This window comes from Manacus candei, unplaced genomic scaffold, assembly GCF_025592945.1.
Source record: "Manacus candei isolate 608988 ecotype Guabito, Panama unplaced genomic scaffold, ASM2559294v1 h1tg000014l, whole genome shotgun sequence".
NCBI lineage: Eukaryota > Metazoa > Chordata > Aves > Passeriformes > Pipridae > Manacus > Manacus candei.
Window position 1 is genome coordinate 52,855,830 of NW_026138062.1, and position 22,324 is coordinate 52,878,153.

At 38.1% G+C, this 22,324-nt stretch overlaps 2 protein-coding genes across 6 annotated transcripts in view; one reads left to right on the forward strand and one right to left on the reverse strand.

Annotated features, from left to right (window-relative positions):
- Window positions 1-3,802, forward strand: part of CRACR2A (calcium release activated channel regulator 2A) — a 54,863-nt gene extending 51,061 nt beyond the window's left edge. For 2 of the 3 annotated variants that reach the window (XM_051780745.1, XM_051780743.1), the window contains 2 exons: window positions 1,847-1,923; window positions 2,830-3,802. In XM_051780745.1, coding sequence (XP_051636705.1) covers window positions 1,847-1,923; window positions 2,830-2,920 — 168 coding nt within the window. In that variant the 3' untranslated portion in view covers window positions 2,921-3,802. The remainder of the gene's footprint in view (window positions 1-1,846; window positions 1,924-2,829) is intronic. The other variant, XR_007903394.1, reaches the window with a different exon arrangement.
- A 12,922-nt stretch (window positions 3,803-16,724) lies between these two features.
- PRMT8 (protein arginine methyltransferase 8) overlaps window positions 16,725-22,324 on the reverse strand; it is a 57,296-nt gene continuing 51,696 nt past the window's right edge. For all 3 annotated transcript variants that reach the window (XM_051780817.1, XM_051780818.1, XM_051780819.1), the window contains exons 9-11: window positions 22,141-22,291; window positions 19,996-20,117; window positions 16,725-18,340 (exon numbers count right to left, since the gene is read on the reverse strand). In XM_051780817.1, the coding sequence (XP_051636777.1) occupies window positions 18,257-18,340; window positions 19,996-20,117; window positions 22,141-22,291 (357 nt within the window). In that variant the 3' untranslated portion in view covers window positions 16,725-18,256. The remainder of the gene's footprint in view (window positions 18,341-19,995; window positions 20,118-22,140; window positions 22,292-22,324) is intronic.

Here is a 22,324-nt window from a genome sequence, read left to right on the forward strand (position 1 = left end):
TTTAGATGTCTGCTGATTTATAGGTAAGTTTTTAAAATGAAGTAATTGGCACTGGTCTCCAAGGTTCAATAGCTAGTTCTTGGATGGAGATGGATGGCATTTCTTGGCTACTTGTGCTCCTTGGGTATGCTATCAATTAAAGTTTCCTCTTTGAGTCAAAGGAATGACACTTTGCATTTCCAGGCTGTCTCCCCTTTCAGAGAAAACCTTTTGCCAGACAGACAGAATTAAGCCATTATTATCAATTGAGTTTAAGTTGCTATCTTTCCGTTTAGATTCGTACCAGCATAAACGATGTCATCACTGGGAGTTCTCCTCCAGTGACATTCTGTTGTATGTGGAGAAGATGTCACAGTAGTATCACTCTCTGCTTGACTGACATAAAGTAGCTGTGGTTTTCTATTAGAGTTCTGATCAGCTGAGCAGAAAGAGGAGAGTGTAAATTTTATTTCAAACTTCTGTTTGCATAGCTAGCAAGAAATTTGACCCAGTCAAATTTTATCTTAAACCTTTTCTAAGAAAAGCAAGAGAATCATAGGGTTACATAATTGTAAATGTTATACAGAACGCTGGTTAAAAAAAAATAGCTATCTAACACTAACATTGCCTGATTTCTTCCTTCTCTGCTCTTCTGTGCTTATGTGGCCATCCAGAAATTACTGTGAGTGGTTCAATCCTGTTTTTCACTAGAACAAACAATACAACCATTGGCAACGTATACAAAACTAACATTTGTTAACACCGAAGCCCTTTGTTAATGATGCTAAAATAAACTACCATATTTATGACGTTTCTTTTCCCCACTTTTTGTCTCTGAAATTTTGTGAAGACAACAAAAATTTACAGAAGTTGTGTGAATTTTGAAGCATGGTGTATACATGTAAAAAAGCCCAAACCACAACTGGAATACCTGGTTATTTTAATGGGAACCTTTGAAAACTGAATTGTAAGTGTCTTATGAAGAGTGCTTAAATAAGTACTAATGCAGTAGCCACAGTTTATAACAAACAAATGAAAATTTGCAGATGTGATTGTAATTTCCTAAGGTACTGACTTATTTATCTGAATTTTAAGCTACTACCATAAATAGCAAGAAGACACATAGAAAAGTGGAAAGTGACTAGAACCTTGAAATCTGGATGGGTAAAAGGACGTGTTCTAAAACCATAGAGGCAGTGTAGGTGAGCTGTAATGTAGTATGTTGTGGAGGTAGACAGATGTCTATTTTGGAGGATTATCTGTCATTCCCTTTCAAACTTCTTTGCAGTCACAACTGCCAGGTCAGGCTTTTGTGCATGTAAACTCTTGCATTTGCATTTATGGTGATAAGACTTCAGCTGAAGTGCAGAGAATCTCTCCAAGACTTGATCATTTATCTTCTGTTCCTAATTGCAAAGCTCCCAGGGGTTGCAAAACCAAAGGTGCAGGCTGACTGCAAAAGTAGGTGCAGAAAAAATTCACATATACAAAAAGATGAAACAGAAGTTATTTGAATTCTTTTCTCCTGCTTTGTCCAGCACTCGGTGATGTACTAGTTGCTTGATTGTCACAAGGAAACCTCTCAAGACTTCAGTACCTTACAAGGCATGTTTGTGTTTCAGCTCTTATAGCTAAAGCTACTGTATAGAACAAATATCTGCTAAGAGAATCATATAGTTGTTTGTGACCAATGGTTGGACTTCTTTTGTTACTCTTTACTGTTAGCTCTAGAGTTAAATCATAATTTTTCTGATGATCTATTTCTGTTTCTTTATTTGCATATTTCAGTTTATCTACATTGCTTTTTTTAAAACTGGAGTGAGATATTTGCAAAAGTAATTGAAATGGTCTTTCTGTTTGATTGTAGGATTACAATTTAATTTTCTATGAATGCAGTGCATGTTCTGGGTACAATGTGGAAAAGTCTGTGCTTCACTTAGCTAGGTAAGAAGAAACACACAGTCTATGAGTTCTTTACATACCTGACTTCCCCATCATTGATGACAGAGTGAATTCTCTTGGTTAAGTTAGTTTTATAGGAACTTCGAGTGATGAAATATTTGTTCCTTTTAAACTGATCTGTAGCCTGACCCTGTTGCTCTGACTGAGTAGTTGCTCAGGTGCATAAAGAGTCCTATGTTAGGCTAGCGAAGCTCTGTATAGATCCAGAAACACTTGAATTGTTGCTAGGAAAGCTGAGGGCCTAGGATGTTGTGATAGGTCTTGCAAGAATGTCTTGAAGGTTTGGAGAAATATACTTGAAAATGGATGCTGCTGACTCCTTGCAGCAGGACATTGGATATGCTTCTTTCTTCCCTCTGCTCATTACAGCTCGAATTCTGCTGTCTGCCTGGGGACTGGGAGATAGGGAGAAATGGATTTTTGAAGTTATATAAAGGCTAGAGGTAAAAATACAGGAAAATATGTACCCTCTGAACTACTTACAGAAATAGACACTGATAATGAGTTAGCAGATCTTTAATATTGTTGCTGAAATCAGTGAAATTTTGTGAAAGTGTCAGGTAATTCATAAATGTGTAGGTAGCTAGATACGGTTTTGTTTTGTTCCAGCCTCAGAAATAACAAACAGAAGTCACTGTTTTGAGTCTCCATAACATACAATAAATGCTAACAATCAGCACTAACTAAATTTTTCTAACTAAATGAACAAAGGCAGTTTTGTGATGGAGCCACCGTAATTGTACTTTTCTGTTTGTTTGTTAGTTTGCAACATTCTATCATTTTCTGTTATTCTCTGGACAATTCTATAGGCTTGGGAAAATGTTTTTTGTTTGATCTCTTATGAGTATTATTGACTTTTTTCTCTAAAGCATTGTTTCTTTCCCCCAGGTTTTTAAAAGAACATGAAGATAAAGTGAAAGAGAAAACCATTGAACTTCAATCTGATATGAATAAAAAGTCTTGCTGTATCAGGCAATAAAATGCTGGGGCGTGTCATACGTTTATACGACACTACATAGCACTGTCAGATTTGCTTTTATCTGCCAAATATTCTGCTGTGTTCTGAGTGTAGGTGTAAGTGAAACTTAAAATCTTCATGTGCTCTGATCTCCGCTTTTATAAATATTACCTTCAGTTAATTGACAACGTATTTGGGGCAGTAACAGTCTTTTAATTCTGTTTGATGCCTAACACCACTGAATCCTGCTTTATTATCAGGCTTGTAGAAGATACCATTTTATTAATAATAAGAAATAACTTTATAGGAAGAAAACTACTTGGAATGTGAAGTAAATTCTTACTGATGTTAATGACCTGTCTTCTGAATACTGCTTATTTCAGAGCTCTTTAGATCCTGATTTTGTGCTAACCTTTGTTACAGTTTTTTAAAAATTGGTATAGGTATAGTTGTTGGTAGTACTAAGTATGTTAGGCTGACTGAACAGGTCCTTATCTCCAAAAGTCTGTCATACAAAGTTTCATGCCAGATGTTGGAGGTAGAATTTTCAGAAACGGCAGATCTTACTTTGAGGAAGATTTTGAGAAACTTACCAGCATTTAAGGAGTGAAAAATCTCACCAAAATCCAGTGAGATATTGCTCTCTTTAGCAATGTTAAGAAAAAATTCCTCGTGTACTTAAACATGTGACTGATTTTTCAAAAGCATCTGCCACACAGCGTTCCCCCAGGGCCTGAGTGCACTGAGATACAGTGTTTGAAAAATCAAACCCACGGGGATATGTTTTAGAAAATCAGATCATAAGAAATGCAAATGTCATAATTAATTTTGAAAACCTTTGTCGAATATATACAAAAAAAAGAAACTTAAGAATGGGTCACCCTTCCAGCACATGATCAACAATTATTCCTGTTGGTATATGTCTTCACTGCATAAAGCTACTGTGGTAAGCATTCAAGAACAATTATCCATGATGGCGAGGTTGTTTGGAAACTAGAACGCATGACATAATTTATTATGCATTAAAATATCAAGCAAAACTGTAGATTTCATTATATGAGACTGTTACAGACATTGTTTTTAATTCCTTTTCTAAATGTTTTTAAAAAGTTATTTTTCATTTGAATAATGAATCAATTTGAAACTACAGATGAATGTTAAGCACTAACTCAGTAACTTATTTTTGGATAAAAACTTTGTCAGTAATTAATTGTGCCCTTGGGATTTCAGTCTGACCAAAGGTATGTATCGAGTTCCAAGAACTATACAATAGAGGTTTGCAGACTTTCCCCTACAACAATTTCTATATCCATACCAGCACTCAAATACCCTTTCCTATGAGTTGGGATCCAAACATGAGCCCTTCCCTCTCAGGTAGCATAACCAGGGTTTTAATTTTACTTCTATCAGTAATGATAGATGAACTAAGTAGCCCAGGATAAGCTGATGCTTAGGAGTTTTCCCCTTGTTGATTCCTGAGAATCTACTCATCCAAATAAAAAAAAAAACCCTTTGGTTTCAGTGAGGTGCCTAAGAAGCTGTAAAACACAAAAGGAACACAATAAGCATCCATTACTGAAAATCAATAGGCTTTCTGTTCACTTCCCAGGATTGCTTCTTGAAAACCATGATTGCTTGTGGAAAGATGAGTCACGTTATCGACTGTTGCATGTTGTCCATCATGGAAATCTCAGAACTGAACCATCTGTGTTCGGTCCTGGCTGAACTAGTGCAGCCCCTAATTTAAACATCAACAAAACCAACTCTTTGTCCTAATTTCAATTAGGGAAGAAGTGTCATCAGTTTAAATATTGGCTGTGCTAATTGGCTTTGAATGATCTGTTCCCCTGCAGTAGAGTGTTTTCTACCCCGTCAACATCAGAACTGGCAATATTTCTTCCAGGCCTCTGTAAGCGTCAGGAAGACAGTTTGAAGGCTTAATTTCAGCTTTACTGCCCATGACTCTAGCCTCACAAGCTCCCAAATTCAGATCCTTAATTTCTTATTCCCTTGAGGGTCATCTCAATTTTGAAGGACAGTGACATGTGAGGTGAATTTTCTTTATGTGACTTCCACAGGATCATTTTTATTTGGATGTCTTTTAGTGTGCACTGAGACCCTGCTAGCAGAATATACACAACTTGAGGACAAACAATGCTAAGGAGCAGCTGAATCCTGTGATGACAGAGATTTCTTCTACTAGAGACAAATCTGGTGCAATCTAAGACCCAGGAAGTATCTTGTGTCTCGGACTGATAACTGTGGCTGATGCTGTTCCTTTTTGTAAGTCCAGCCGAAACCCAAGCAGAATACTATTGCAAAGGTGCAGATACACACACAACACTTAACCTCATCAGCCACACAGACCACACAGAGATTGATGTCTTCACTGCTTGTCACCCACATTACACAAACATCATTCCCATAAATAGGAACACAGATAGCCCAATCCTTCTCTTCCTTTCCAACAAATCAAGATTGAAGTTTGCTAATGAAAACATCCATGTATACAAATCCTGTGACTTGCAGTGCTCTCCCCCTCTCACTCTGCCCTCATCCTCTCCCCAGAATCATGCAGAAATTTGGTAGAAATAAGGTTAATAAAAAGATTGAGTAGCCTGCAGCTATGGGATACAAGGCTTAGTCAGATAAGCAGCTTGCTTGTATACAACTGGTCCCTTTACCTTTTCTTGATTTTTTTTCCCATGCTTCCACCATCCACCCTGACCTCTCCCTTTCTTTGCCCTTCATATCTCAAAGAAATAACTTGTCCCTAGATGCCTTTTCCCTGTTGGTCCCAGATTTTCTACATCTGTACCCCCATACATATTTCTTCTACCATTTCCTAAGTTACCTCAGCTTTACATGCTATTATTGGTATAAATACTTAGGTGCTGCTGGCCTTGCAGGTTTCCACTCCCAAAAGAGTCCCTACTGTTCCGTTCTAATTACCTGTGAAGTTACTGTGTAACTCCCCCTTCTCCACTTGTGAAGTCCAGCTGTTGCTCACAGTGCTGTCCGTAACTGTTACCAGCATCTCACTCTGTTATTTGTAATGTTCAGAGTTGCTTGTGTCATGCCCAGAGTTTTTCATGGTCTGTTTGATTAGCTAAACCTCAGGCCAGGGCCTAGTCACCCGTTGGCACACCTGAATAAACAGAACTTATGGATTGAACAGTGCTTACAGAACACAGGTATGAATAACATGTGAAAAGACTCTGGTTTGGGACAGGTTCTACTGCCCAGGTGGTCATCAAACTGGTGTGGGAATTGTCAGCTTTCCATTTTCCTTGATGCCATCTTATCTCTGTGTTGCTGGATTGCTGTCTTCTGACTCTCCACCAGGGTTTCATACCTCTTGTCATTATTTTTCTCAGATCTTCAGAAATCTAATTCTGGCTTGATAGCAGTTAAACTTTCTTCCTTTTCCCTTTCCCTCCCTCTCCCTTTTTGCATTAGCTTTAGTTTGCTCACAGTCTCCCCGTCCACCTTTTCGCAAAAGCTTTTTGGATGAAGATAAGCCGAGATCATGATGCAACTGCGCATCATGTCCTCTGGGTCATGGAGTCTTCCATGAAAAAAATTTATAGGCGGTGTAAGATTGGTGACAGTAGTGTATTCTTTTAGTGATGTATAAAGTCTTGAAAATTTCCGTTACTAGAATGAAAAGTACCAACAATAGAGAATGAGAAATTCTGCTGAAAAAATAGCTCCTTGCACTCAGCAGGCTTCATCCTCTCAAGTTCACTGATGTAACTCCTTGACACAGACGTGTTTCTTCTTCTTCTGTACAGTGAATCAGCTCACAGGCAGTTTTCATGTACGTAAACTCTTAGAGAGGATGATGAGTTGGTAGGAGAAAGTGGGAGGAATTTATCTCAACCTGGTCAAGAACCCAATACTAACAGATCTTTGGGTATCATGCACACTACAAAGCATATTTGCATGGATATAACACAGTGCTTCTAGCCCTTTTGAATGGGGAGATCATGATGTACTGTGTGCCAGCCAGAAATGATTCCAGCCTGCCCAGATGCAAACCGAGCAACAGTGGAAAAAAATCATTGCACACTCTAACCTTACTGAGAGTAGTGCACAGCACCTCCTCCCATGACATATTTAAGGAGCAATCTGCAGCCGTTAAGGTGGGAACACTCCACACACAAGGAATTGAAGAAAGTTTGCCTCTGAAAGAACTGCAATCAGTGGTCACTTCTCATGCTTGAGCAGGGAAAAATGAAGAACAGGACAACTGGAATCCCTGTGTCCAGGACAACTGGAAGCACTGGGCAGTGAATGGTAGACGTCATATTACTTGGTTTGGCCCAAGTGTTATGCACATTGCCTCAACTTCTGTGCTGCCTGTTGGCTCGCTGGGTAAATTCTAACAGAGTGTACCTCATGTGAAGATAAAAGAAACTGAAATTTGGGAGCGGAGGAGAGGAAAAAAAAATGTACATGAATATTTTTGTCTAGTGGTTTGCATTCTTTTTCTTTCCCCAGAACCTGAATCATCGATAAAATATTTGTGTTGCTTCGTAGTAAATTAACTCAAGCAAAATTTCCTAACTTGAGACCGTTTTTGTTTGCAACATCCGTATATTGGCAGAATTTTCTACCATGTGAGATCGTTTTGGAATAAATCCACTTCATCATCTGCACAAGTGGAAGCTTGTTTTAGAAAGCAGAAAGATGCTCATAAAGCTAATCAGTAGCAATTTCCTGAATTCATCCACAGCTGTTGAAATAATGGGTCTTTTTGATTACTGAAATTACAGGAATTGCAATAGCACTCACATATACTCTTGAAAAAAAGAAAGATGGACACTTTGACCTGTTTACACCTCAAACAACTAAAGTTCTTTTAATATGAAACTAGTAAAAGGCAACTGATTATTTTATGATGAAAATAGACTTCTCAAGGGAAAAAAATCTGTAGGTTAAATTTAGAGGCAGGTATAAAAGTTCCTTCCTATTACTAATCTGAAATACTGTATGTAGTGACACTGATTCCTTCCGAATGTACTGGAAGTTAAAGGACATCTGATTAGTCAGATAAGCATTGCTGCTTTCCTTTCAAACTGAAGAGGAAAGTGTTTCAAACAAATCCAGCTATACTAGAAAATGATGTTTAGCTTCTCCAGCCATCAGTGTCCTTGCAGTGCCTTTTCTAGAATGTGCTTCTTCTGGGCACAACAATCATTGCAAGTCTTGCCATTCCTAGAAGAACTCAGATTCAGAGGAGCTTTCTCACTAGGAATTACTGGTTTTCACTGAAAACAGGAAGTGAGTAGGGAAGCCTGTGGAATGGAGACATTCAAGTAGAACATTATGTGACTCCGAGTCTTACTCAAGTGCTCATATTACTTGAGTGCTGTTTATGTGTACATGAGTAATGAACAGTGAAGACCCTGCTGTGTTCTCTGTGTGGCTGATGACATTATTGTGTTGTGTGTGTATCTGCACCTTTGCAATATGTACTCAGCTCAGATTTTGTCTGGACTTGCAAAAAGGAACAGCAGCAGCCACAACTATCATCCCTCTATAATATATGGTGTTGTGCCTGGTGTTTTATCTTGTGCCATCTTTAACCTTTGCAGAGCAAATCAAGTATATGAATCATGCATGTGTATATTACTGTGTCTGTATAGCTGTTAGAAATGCTCAGGTGCCATCTTTTTCAGGGGTAGAGTACAGGATAGGTTTGCAACCATCCCTGCTAGTCATTACTCCTCCATTTTATCTTTTTCAAGGCATTAGAACTCTGCAATAAACCACTTTAAGTTACTCCCTTGTCAGAATCTCAAGGGAAAAGGCGGGGGGTGGGGGGGAAGAAGGCAGAGTTCACTAATCTACTGGATTAGTGAGCTGAACTAGCCCAGCAAAATCTGACAAATATCAGAGTTAGTGGGAGGATTTGGGCGGAAAACACAGCTAAGATCACAGTTTTGAGAAAAGAAGTCTAGAGGAGTGGGCAGCCCATTTTCAGTATCAGCAAGGTGTTTAATTGTCTTATCTCTTTGTAATTTCATCTTTTGAATATGGATAAATGGAACTGGATGTGAACTAATTCACCATGCTTCTCAGGTGGCTTCGGGGGCCGGTGGTGAGCCCAGTATTGCTGCAGCCAAACACCAGTTTGGATACTTCTGCTAGGGGTTGAAAAGCCTCCAGGCTACCACTGCATAGCTCAGAGGTAAGGCACTCAGCTGTAAAGCTGTGACTGTAAGTGAACTGTTCTGCTCTGTTCTGTTCCTGCATGGCCTTCTCCCAGTTCTTACAGGTGCAAATGACTGAGCTACATTGAACTGCACTAAGTGACAGTTTTGAACAAGGTCCTTTGAATCTAGCTATTAGGGCTCATCAGTTGTCATAGCAACCCTGTATTGTATGGATTTATATTATGAAGCTGTAATAAGGCCGTTGCTCATCCCTTTGAAATGAGGCATAAATCATTAATGCAGCTTCTCAGCGACAGCTTCTTTAGGTATTATTCTAACAGAGAAACTGATTTGCATTAAATGACATGTCTGTCAGCAGAGAAAGATGAATGATAGGAGTAAAACTTTCTACAGGTATGCTATAGGCATTTTTATTTGTAACCACACTGTAAAGTCACCTTCTACACTGAAATCATTGGAATCATTAGAAGCCCCAGGGGAGACTGTGCAAGGAATTACTAAACTCAGATAAGATGTGTAGTTTCTACTTTCTACAGAGAAAACTACTGCCTTCTTCAACAAGAAATCAAAGGACAAGTTTATCTTCTGCCGTGGAAAAACACTTGTCTGCTCAGTTTTCTTATAAAAGTTTGTAAATCCCACAATTATGCAGTTAAAGAAAAGTATTTCAGGTTAAAATGTTAGCTTAATTTAAAAGTACTTTTTCCATTTGCTTTTGCTGTCCATTAGTGGTTCAGAAGGCAAGAAGTCCTCAGCAGTGAATTACATTTGGTAGTTTTGCACTTCTTCCCTACATAAATGTACAATGAACTTTTTTGCTAAGACATGATTTATGGAATTGTAGGATTTTGAAAGGAAAAAGGCCCATTAAGTCAATTTGATTTTGTATCACCTACTATTCCATTGCACCCCGTTACTCTGAATTAAATCTAAAACATTCTGTTTGTATCTTGATTTGAAGGCATTAAGAACTGACAACCTTAATTGGACTGACAATTGGAACAGACTGCTCAGAAAGTTGGTAGTCTTCTTCACTGTTAAAAATACTGTTATTTTCTCTTTGAAATGACTGGCCTCAGCTTCTGGTTGATATTCTCTTACAGAAGACTAAAGAGCCTTTAATATGTAATGCCAATACCTAGAGATTATAAGTCATCTTGTGCTCTTTCTCCAGTTTCCATACTGGATCAAACAGCAGATTGATTTAATACAGTATCCTATCTCTAGCAGTGGCCAAAACCAGATGCCTAAAAGAAATGTCAATAGGGCGGCAATTTATGATATTTTCTTTGATATTCTTCTGATTTGCACCCCCTACTTTGCAGGGTCTTCTTGAGGATGAAATGGGTTTTATGTATTAAAATACCCTCCATTGGCTTCTCTTCTAAAACTGGAACATGTTGAGTCTTATTTTGAACTCATATAAATCTATCAGCTCTACAGTATCCTTGGTAAGGAGTTCCACAGCTTAATTTTATTCTTCATAGAGAACCACCTGTGTTTATTTTGAATAACAAGCTCTACCAGCCCAAATCAAAAATCAGGACACCAAAATTCCATGCAATTACTGTGCCCATTTTGCTGCTATGGTATACAGAAATACCATCAGTAACTTGTTCTTAAGAAATGTTGTTGCACTCATCCATCATGAGATTGTCTAACCATTTTTTGCTATCGTCTCCTAGCAATTAAGATTGGACAGACTACTGTAACTAGCCTCTAGATACTTTCAGAAGTCAGTACTTTACGGAATACAGTCCTCCAAGTTAGAGTTTTAACCCACATTTTTAGTTACTACAGGCATGTTACATGATTGGGCCAAGAGAGTCTAAAGAAGAGAGAGGGATCTTGTCAGAGTGTGTTAATACTTCATGGATGTGGGGAATGAAGAGGAGGCAGACAGACTCTTCTCAAGAGTGACCAGTGACAGGAGAAGAGGCTACAGGCACAAATTGAAACACAAGAAATTCCATCTTAACAAAAAAATTATTTTTTTTTAATGTGTAGGTGGTCAAACACTGAAATAGTTTTCTCAGAGAGGTTATGGAGTGTCCATCCTTGGAGATATTCAAAACCCTACTATAAAAGGTCCTGAACAACTTGTTACAGCTTGTCCTGCTTCAGCAGTGGGGATGGATGTTTTCAAGAGATTGATAAATCACTGGACCTTTCTGACTTCTGAAATTCTGACTCCTTATAAATGTCCTGAGTTCCTTGGGACTGGCAGGATCTCCAGGCTGACTAGATTTATCCTCACTACCACAGGCATTTACATGAGTGGACCATAATAAAAAGAACACGACACACAGGCAAATAAGAGATGAGGACAGCTTAGTTGAAAAGTTTGATTTAGGTCTGTTTTTGATTTATAGGCAGGTTCCAGAAGAGGAATCCTGTATATCACTAAAGTAAAAGTTAGAAACATCTCAAGATTAAGGAAAAGAAATAGCATATTGTGCCACTACTGTTGAAAGAACAAGAATGGGAAGAACATAACACAGTGTCAAATGTTCTGGCAAGCAGAAGTGAATTTTGCATTTGGACCCATGAACATTAGGTTGGAATGCTCTAGGCATTTGCTCAGATTGAGATCAGACATCCTGCTGTTTAACAGAATTCCTACTTAACAGTATCACTTGGCAAGAGAATTCAAATGGAAATTTCTCACCAGAAAATGTTTTAATGTCTCTGCTACCTTTGTTAGTGGGAGGAGTCAGACCAATTTACCTGGTCTTCTGAGTATTTGCTGATTATTTTCCTAATTATCTCCACATCTTTACTGGTAAAGGATACCTTGACCTTTTGAATTCTGCTGCTTCCATACCCTCAATTCGTAGCTCAGAATTTATTGTCATGATGTGTTTTGTCTACTTGACATACAAATTCTATCCATCACATGCTCGTGCTTCTGCCTGACACAGCACTTTTGTTGCTTGCCTACCTACACTCATCCCATAGAAAGCAAGGAAAATAATGAGCTTTTTTTCTCTGAGATACTCTGTTAGTGGGGATAATAGCAATTATTTTTGCTTCAATCAGATCTCATTAGCTAATGACACTGATTTGTCATGCCAATAAATGTGAAAATATGCCACTATGATGATAAAGTACTTCTGCTAACTGATCAGCATTGCAAGTTACTGTTAATGAGTTACACATGCCTTTCAGGGCTGCCATTTCTGCCATTTCATAACCTGCTTCAAAATGGCAGAGCTTGTATGGTTTGTGATTAAATACTGTCGTGACCTTAACAGAGGAATCCTTTTCTGGTTCTAGGGCTGTGTTGTACTGGAAATACTGATGGTTTATGTGAGCAAATGGAAAATGGCTAGGCACAAAAACACAGAGTCAATCTGCAAAAGAGGATGTTCCATTTTCCACATGAAGATTTATAGGTCAGCTTAGGCTTGATTTTGCTGGTGTGCTTCTAAAAGACCACATTTGATGATTCAGAGGAATGACCTGGATTGTAGCCCTGTGTGCTCTGTGAGAAGTAAGACTGATTTTGTGTTGTAGTTGTCATCTCAAAGCTAACATGGTTTCTTTCTGTTTCACAATCACATTATAGTTCTCCCCAGGCTTTCTCAAAAGATGCTATCTTTATGTTGTTTGCATCATCACTTATCTCCAATGTTTGTTTCCATTGAAAAATGAGAAAAATATCAAACATGCTAAGAAAAGGGAAAATTCAGGAAAATTGTATTGGTGCCTGCAGGGACTGGAAATATAGGCAAAGAGAACAGTGGAGATTTCAAAAATTTTGAGGTCATAAAAAAGTTTTTCTTTCCCTTCAGCCGTATTTGTGCCCTGGAATAATTTTTTGTCTAAAGGATGGGTGCTCTGCTTTAGCAGCCATCTGTGAGCAGTGGTCTGCTTCTTTCTCCATCTCAGCTGTGTAGAACACATGTCTTTTACCTCTTTGTGTCTATCCCCAGAAGCAGCAGCTATTTTCAGGGGACATTCTTGTTCCCTGTAGGCGTACTACTGCCCTGGCTCACCTCAGTCAACATACTGTGCAGAAATATAATTTTTCTGGGAAATCTCTAGCTCATGATTCACATGCTCTTTAAATATATTGTTCTATCAGATCTGAAACACCAGGTTTATTTCTTTAGTTGCTCTTTAAGAAGATTTGTAGGTGCTGTAAATTCACATTTAATTTTTAGGAAGTTTAGATGTGATCTAAAGGATTTGTCTTCCTCCCACGTGCCTGTGTGCTTTGGGGATTAACATCTGAGATGATCTCTGAGAAATGTTGAAAATAAATGTTTCAAAAAAGACTAAAAACCTCCCACTTTTCCAGTTGGAACTAGTCTGTGAATGCTGAATGCCTATTGAAAAAGAAATCACGTGGCTTTGTTGTATATTCAAACTAGGCAAGTGCACACACTGGCATAAACTTAGACCTTGTATGCCAACCTGAAAATTACTCATAAAATGTGTCCTCAATGCCACCAACACAATGCAGTAAGAGAACCTGAAGTTTTCTTTGAATAGTGGATCCTTGGGGTTATATTCTTTGCAAAACCCTTAGGTACGTTTGTTAAAACTTGTGTAACAGAAGCAATATGTACTTAGACTCTGTTAGAAGATAAAAAAGGGGAGGAGGGATTACAGGTGCATATGAGGTGTAATTCATATAAAAGGCCAGGGTGCAATCATGGGTTGTATAGGGAAGAGAGGAGGTACCATGAGGGAACTAAGGTGGGAACTAATTGTATCTTCCCGCATCTAATGGAGAGTACAGTGAAAACAGAGCCAGACTCTTCTCGGGGGCAAATAGTAAAATAATAAGAGCCAACAGTCCCAAGTTACAACATGAGAAATTCCAGTTGAACATAAAATGCTTATGTGAGATTAGCCCACCACTGGAACAGCTGCCAAGAGGGGTTGGGGAGTCTCTGTTCTTGGAAATCACATAATCCCAGAATGGCTACATTTGGAAAGGACTAATGGAGGTCATGTAGTCTAAACCCCTGCTCAAGCAGGGTCCCTTAGAGCACATTACTCAGGACTGTTTCCAGGTGGCTTTTGAGTATCTCCAGGAAGGAGATTCCAGAACCTCTCTGGGCAATCTGTCCCAGTGCTTGGTCACCTGCACAGTAAAGGGGGACCTCCTGTGCATCAGTTTCTGCCTGTTGCCTCTTGTCCTGTTGCTCAACACCACTGAGAAGAGCCTGGTCCATCCTGTTGACACCCTCTCTTCAGATACTTATATACCTTGATGAGGTCTCCTCTTCTTGAGGCTGAACAGGCCCAACTCCCTCAGCCTTTCCTCATAAGAGAGATGCTCCAGGTCCTTAATCATCTTCATTGCCCTTCACTGGACCCGCTCCAGGAGCTCCATGTTTCTCTAACTGAGCAGCCCAGGACTGGACACAGCACTCCAGCTGTGGCCTCACCAGGGCTGAGTAGAGGCACAGGATCATCTCCGTCAACATGCTGGCAAAGCTCTTCCTAATGCACTCTAAGATACCATTGGCCCTCTTGGCCACAAGGGCACTGCTGGCTCATGGACAACTTGTCCACCAGAACCCTCAGGTCCTTTTCTGCAGAACTGCTTTCCAGCAGGTCAGCTCCCAGCCTGTACTTCCTTATCTTCTTAAAGCGGGGATTTATTCTTCCTTATATAAGTGGAACACAATGTATCCTTTATAAATTACCTTCTAAGTGAATGAAGTTTCTCTTGGTTATGTATAATCAAATCTGTATTTGTTAAATTATGAGTTAATATTAAATTTAAAACAAATCCTGTAAGAAATTATCTCTGAGAAGGTTCTTCAAATTAGCTCTGTAGTAAAAACATGCCACCTTGGGTAATACTATTGTTTGTATTCTGGACTGTTTCACCCCCTATTAAAAGTCTAAGATGGTGTAAAAAGGCTCTAAACTTCCTAATTTTGCACACAGGAAAGTCCCCAGAATGACCCCTGCAAAACCCAAGCCAAGCCTGAAACTTTAATAACATCTGTAAAGGGCTAGTTTGTGCCGGGAATAAGAAATGCATGTGAGAATGGAGTCATACTATACTGTTCTGTAGAGAACCTTGGGAATAGAGTGGCCCTCCTAACATTACAGACTGCTTCCTTAATCCTTACAAGCACTGCAAGTGTGAATTGCCCACTATGCCTCAGTATTTAATTTTTTTTTATGTTTCTTTGTGTTTCAAGTGACAGGAAAATCCCTGGGAGGGATTTAATACTTTTACCTTGGATCAGAGTCAAGGCAGAGGTGACCTGCTTTCTCTTTTCTCCAGTGCTGTACTACTCATCAGGGACAGTCTTTTGTGTAAATACTGTATATCAGTTTCTTTCTCATGCTCTGTCCTCAGCTCATGCTCTTCTTTTCCTGTCAGTGGGAAGGAAACTAAATGCTTTAAACATGTGTCTGGTTCAGTTGTCAGCAGTCATTTTGTCATTAGTATTTTAATGTAAAGCTTTGAAAACCAGTGGCTTTGGTTCAACCCTGGAGTCCACAGAAGACCTTCTTGTTCAAGCCTTGAGAAAATTAGGCTCAGACTCAGTGGCAGGTACTTGCTGGATTGCTGAGCAAAACCTAACAGTCTGTAAGTTTTTGCATACCTATTTCACTGATGTTGATAATGAACTTATTGGTGCTTTCAAAACCTTTGTGGTAGGTAACACGTATAATGGCCTTGGAAGCCTGAATTTGCTTTTTGATCACTTTGATTTTAAAAACACTCAGCCACACTGCAATAGGTACTCTCAGTTCTTTTTGTGATGGAGAAATATGTGATATGTTTTTGAAATGAAGAAAAGCACAAGCCAATTTTCCAGGACTGAGTGTGCCTGAGGTCTGATTACCATCCCAGAACTGTGCCATTAACAGTATGAGCCAGGACTTAATCTTGCAATGCTGAAGTGAATGGGACTTTAAGTACTAAGGCAAGGTGGCCACTGACCACTGTTGAAGAGAAATCTTCACCACACTGTCAGTAGTTGAAAGATGAGACAGAAAGGGCAGTCAATATTGAACACTGCTTGAATGCCTCTCAAATTGGTTAATGAGCTGTCCCGATCAAGTTTTTTTTTCTGCTTCTTGACCAGTGCTGTCTGTCAGGCAAAAATGGCATTTTGTCAGGCAAAAATGGCACATTCTCTGTAAAGACCCTAGGGAATTTTTTTTTAATGTTCTTATTTTTGTTTTAAACAAGGTGTGGATTTTTTCTTCTTTGTTTTTCTTTTAATATTAAATTTATTAAAGATTCGTGCAGTGGGCAATAGAAGTAGATGATTTGAAGTGCTATCAAAGTATAATTCAGGCAAATGAAGCAAGAGTCTTTCTTCTTTCAGTAATAGTCAGCTCAGTGATTAGTGGCAAAAGAGAAGATGGAAACATTTGAGTATCTTTATATAAATGGAGGGGCCTGAGAAAAAAATCTGGTAGAATTCTTTACCTTAAAGTCTTAGAATCACAAAAGTGTAACTAGAAAGGGACCTGTAGAGGTTTTTTTCCCAGTCCATTACTGAAAGAGCAGCTGAACTGATTCCCTGAAAATGACAGCATTATTTGACAGATAAATCCTAATGATTTTGTGAGGAAAGTTGTTCACCCTCATTTAAAAAAAATGAAAGAAAAGTGCTTTAAAACAACAGTAATGAACTACATTGCAAAAAGCATCTTTTACTGCTGAAATACAGTTTAATTTCATTCTACATAGATACCATGTGATACAATCCCTAGACCATAATCTTTAGACCATAAGAAAATGGAGGCACTGTACAATTTCTGTGAAGGGAAAATCAATAGATATAGTTTTCAAAAGCATGAGAAGTTGACAAATACTGGCAAAATACATCTTCAAGTATGCTTTATTTGCAGGTGATTAAAAAGATTTTTAGGCAAAAAACTAGTCAATCTTATCCAATACATGATAGAGCGGTTTAGTGCCTAATGCCAGACAGACTGGAAAATGGGTAGATAGGACTGATGACGCAGTTGTTGATGAATTACATGTGATTAAATGGTCTACATTCATATAGTAAAAAGATCTGATACATACATATACGGAATTGTAAGCACTTAATGGTTTAACAATAAAGCGGGAGATTTTGTAAGAAAAACAAGGGGCTTAAGGGGATGGGGAAGCTACAGACATCTTAGTATTATCAGAAGCCATTGACAATTTTTAAGACATTAATCTGTTCCTGCAAATCACTGCACTCTTGAGAATAGTATTTGCAATTTAAAACTTATCTAAAACATCACCAAAAGGAAACACTAATTCCTATTTTTTTAATTATTTTGTATTAAGAATCTTGCAAAGAACTGAAATATGGCATGGCTAAAAAACATGAATTATCCACCATTTCAGAGACTTTGCATTCATCACATTTAAATACTAGGTGTCTGATTTCAGGTCTCATGCAAAATCCAGCTATAAAAACTCACCACAGAATATTTTCAAGGATAAAAAGCAAATGTTTTTTAAAGCTCTGACAGACATCCAGTTGTGAAAGTGAATTTCAAAACTAATGGTCCACATTTTCCAGAGGACATTCAAAAATATAGTTGTTGAACTTCCTGTAAATGCCCAGCTCTTATGTACACTTTGCATGAAGTATTTACCAAAGCTATAACATTGGATGGACAGTTAATGGAATATATCACTGCCTAGAGTAGTGCCAGAGGTAACATCATTATCTTTCCATAACTGCATAATGAGAATTAAATATTCACAAAACAAATTCCTATTATGAAATTATTTTTTTCTCATGTACAATATATATATATTCATTTATATTGAATATAAGTCCAGTAATACTGTCACAGTAATGTGCTGTAGTAGTCTTTCATAGTGAGAAAACTGCCCTAATCATCTTAACATGCAAAGCTTGGAAGAACCAGAAATTCACAGTAAGTAATACAATTTGTATATGCATCTTCTGCCATCCTGAAGTTAACCAGAACACTCAAGACTGCTGCTTAATTTTTCCTATGTTTGACAAAAGCTACAGTTCTGTATACTGTACATTCACAGTGGGATCCCAGCCCCCCTGTACTATCTGCAAGAAAGATCAGGTTACCACTCTCCATCAGAGTAAACATTCTAGTAGGTAATAAAATAATCTTGTGAACAGTTGTTCTTAGCTTGAAGCTCAGCAGTTCAAGACTTGATAAAATTCTCCTTTTCATCTTTCTGCAAGGTTTCCTGCTAACGCATTTTGTAGTCATTAGATACTGACATTTCACATAGCTGTCCTTTAAAATCCAAGTCTACTGTGAAATCCAGGTCACGCTGTAAAAAGATTTGAATGTAACATGTAAGTAACACCATAAGTTTAGTGTATCAATTCAGTTATCACTGTTTGAGTTGAAAAGACCTGCAGGTTCAAGATACCTACAGTGATTTCTAACTTCTTTTCGTTTTAAATGGTGCTAACACTGAAAAAGCAGGGTGTAGGATGTGTAATAGCATTCAGCATACAATCTATGCTTAGGTCATATTTCTGTATTCTTCTTGAGGCTGATTTAATGTCCCGGTTACTACTAGGAAGTTTTTGAAGTGCTATTATCATACATATCATATAAAAATTTCTGAAGGGTATTCCCCATTGGGATGCTCCTTATCTAGGCTAAAGAGCTTTCACAGTAGGCGTTATTCCAGAATAGCTCTAGTAAACTTCCCATTGTATAGAAGCCCTTATTCATTCTTTATCTTATAATGACATGGTTTTAGGAAAGAGGCACTACCTAGCCCTACAAAAGGAACCTCTGACTCTACAAGCTTTTGAAAGCCTTCATCCTTCCTTTTGAACCAAGGTGGTCTCTCTGTTTTATGACAACTATCAAGAACACATTAATTTTAGCATGTAAATCTGCATTCAGGTGCCTACTGCTGTGCAAACAAATTTGAGATATTTTATTCATTTCTCTCAAAGAAAATTGATATGCTCCATGCAAAAGAAAATTTGCCAGTCCCCCAAGGACAATATAAAGGTAGGAAACAGACTATTTTCCTCTCTTTCACAGCAAGCAGTAGCTTCAGGGGTGAATGTGTTTGTTTTAATGCCAAATTTATTTTGTGTTTATTTCTTCTCCTGTATAATATTTCACTACTATGAAAACCATATCCAAGCTGTGTTTGGTACAAAAATGGAAAGGTAACACAAAAAAGGAAGACAATTAAATGCTAAGATTTGCTGCAGTCAACAAATGCAATAGTTCAATAATTACAACTGCTGCAGCTGTGTGTCTTATAGTCTCCTCACAAGTTAAAAGAAGTACTGAATAACTGACACAGAGGGATTCAGCCCATAGCAGAGAAACTGAGGAAGTTTTCACCAGTCATTGTAGTGTGAAATCCATCACGCTTTAGTTTTAGTCTTGAATAAAACACTGCATTGTCTATGGAAAGCCACAATTTTTAAACAACCCTATCACTAGATTAATGAGTTAAGTAGATTTGATCAGTGAGTTCACACAGACATCCAAATGAAATATGTCACTTGATTTCGTACTGGAGAGTTTGTGGGCACTGAGTGGGAGATCACTCAATGGCCATAGATGTGGAACTGAAGTGCTTGCTCTTGATCATCCTATGTTGGCAGAAGGGATCTTACCATTGATTTGTGACACTGTGAAGAGACCTTTGCCTACTTGCATCACAAAATATGAATAAAGCAGATGACAGAGGACACCTGATTTGGTGATGTATTTGAATCCTTTCTCCCCGTGCTAGCTTGTTTGCAGGCTGACTTCTGTAATATTAGCACTACTTTATCATTGTGGTTGGCAGCTTTAGTGAAGCTGTGACTAGAGCTTTTACTAATAAACATGAATGCTTTTAGCATTCTCATTGTATTACTCATATGCATTTTCTTTACTGTTGATTATAGTTTGTGAGTTTGTGAGATTATAGAGCTGGAATTAGAATCAGGGATGCTGACTTACCACATTTTTTGCATTTGGTTTCATGGATATAGTCCCATAGATTTCTTCTCCTCGTCTCACAGTTAAATAGTCCTCTAAGTAGAAGACAGTTTGCTTCCAGTGAGTATAAGGAGCATCAGGTGCTAAAAATATATATATGGGTGTTACTTATCAAAATTTCTTGCGTGTCTTGCAAATCCAATTAAGACTTGGGAACTGCTGGAAAAAACCTTTTTTCTCATAGAATGCTTTAACTTATGTACTATACTAGTAAATATACTTTACAACAACACAATTAATTCTATGGCTGTCAGTGGGTTGTCTTCTAATTTTTAGTGGAATATGTCAGATGTGAATCACACCTAGCAAGAAGGATTCCACAAAGGGGGTTACAGAGCAAGACAGGCACTTTTTGACGCTTTCCTTTCAACCCCCACATGTTCAAATTGGGGAAATCTTTACAACTAAGTGCTTTGAATGTCAGAAGTCTAAATTAGTTCAAAAAATAATTACACAAAATCATCAAAAACTATTATTTACAATGCCACAGATGAAACCTTTCACTCATGATCCCAGAACAGTAGATTTTATAGTTTCCAGGAGGATAGAGCTGGTGAAAGGGTACTTGCACCTTGACCTGGCTTTGGATTTTTAAAAGGCGTATACTGTGGGCAATCTGCCAGAGATGGAATTAATTTCTAGTCTTGCTTAGCAGAATCCCTTTGACACTCCTCTGCTATTTCAGGCTGTTAATTTACCTTTTTCCCCCTTGATTTAAATTCAAATCTTTGAGCAGTGCCTAATGAAATTATATTGGCTACTTAGTGCTTCTAGCATTCTTGCAGTCAGGAGCATCTAGGAAGCTAAGAATAGCTAAACAAGTTCAGAGGCTTCCCGATCTGGCAAAAAAAATCCTCTGATAAATTTATTTTTCTTCTATTTGTATCCCCAGTCATATGAGGCCATTGTATTTTATCATACTAATAATATATTTCCAAAGGAAAAGTATTTTACCAGATAATTTCTCTCTATGTGTCCAGACAGTTTTAATGACTACTAATTGCAGTATTTAAATGGAGACATCTTCTTGTAGGAGTTCAGATCCCGACTTTTAAGTGAAAATGTGTTAGACCAAAACTAAATTGAATTTATATTTTAAATTGTAACTGCTACCTTGTACACACACATATACCCTTATGCAGAGCTATGTTCCTTAGAAAAGCCTGACATAACTGGAAACTTGTGCCCCATGAAGAGTGTGTGTGTGTGTGTGTGTGTGTGTAATATAGGCACAGGTCTTCAAGTCCACTCCAAATCACATACTTATTTTCTTCATAATTAAAAAAACTACATATCAATCAAGTGGCACTTCATCATGTCCTACAAACTGGTGTATTTTACTGAATTCAGTAGAGCTTTGCCAACAGACACCAGCTGAGAATCTAAATCAGTCTTCCAGACAGTGGTGACCTTCAGCAACAGATGGCCAAATGACTTTTTTATGGAGTAACTGCTTCTGCACCTACCTTATCATGATGTACTAAATAGAGGCAGAGAAACACTTCCTTCAACCTCCTGTATGCAGTCAGGCTAATACAGAATGAGGTTTTTGTATTTCTTGCAACACTGTGGTTTGTTCAGTCAGTTAAATGATGCCTTAAAGGAATGGGGTTATTCCTTTAAATATCTGCTCACCAAGGTAAGTTAGAGTTTCACATTGTTAGAGATGATTTACATAAGCAGTGTGTGCTTGGAAAAAATGATGATTTTGTTCTAGACTCTGAGACAAGCAAGAGCTTTGTTGAGTTTTGGATTTAGGGAAAACTAGCATGCAGAGCTGCTATCTCTCACTGAGCCGATAATTCCCTATCTAATCTGAAAACTTGACATGGGATTTAGATACAACTGGTGAGGGGCATAAACTCCTAGGTCATAATTCCCATTGAACCCTAAGCTTGGTAGCTATTGTGAAATCCAGCCTCTGTTTCCACAGAACTCTTGTAAGCAATTGCCCTTTCCCCATCCTGCTCACCTTCCCCAGAATGACAGTAATTTTTATCACTGAAATTCAAACCTGGTGGTAAATTAAATCTTTCTGTACCATCTGGACAGCAGAACTGATAGACTGATAGCAACAGAAATGAAATTAAAAGAAATACAGATTACCTGTAGAAAATCCCATCTTCTTGTGGCACTTCGTAAATTCAATATTAAAATAGGTGACCAAGGCATGAATGTAATCATTACGTTGAATTTGGAGGCAGAATGCAGAAGTAAATGCCAATTCTTCAGTCTTCACTGTATAAATATCTACTTCCTGTTTTGAGGAGAAGGAAAAAGACATTTACAT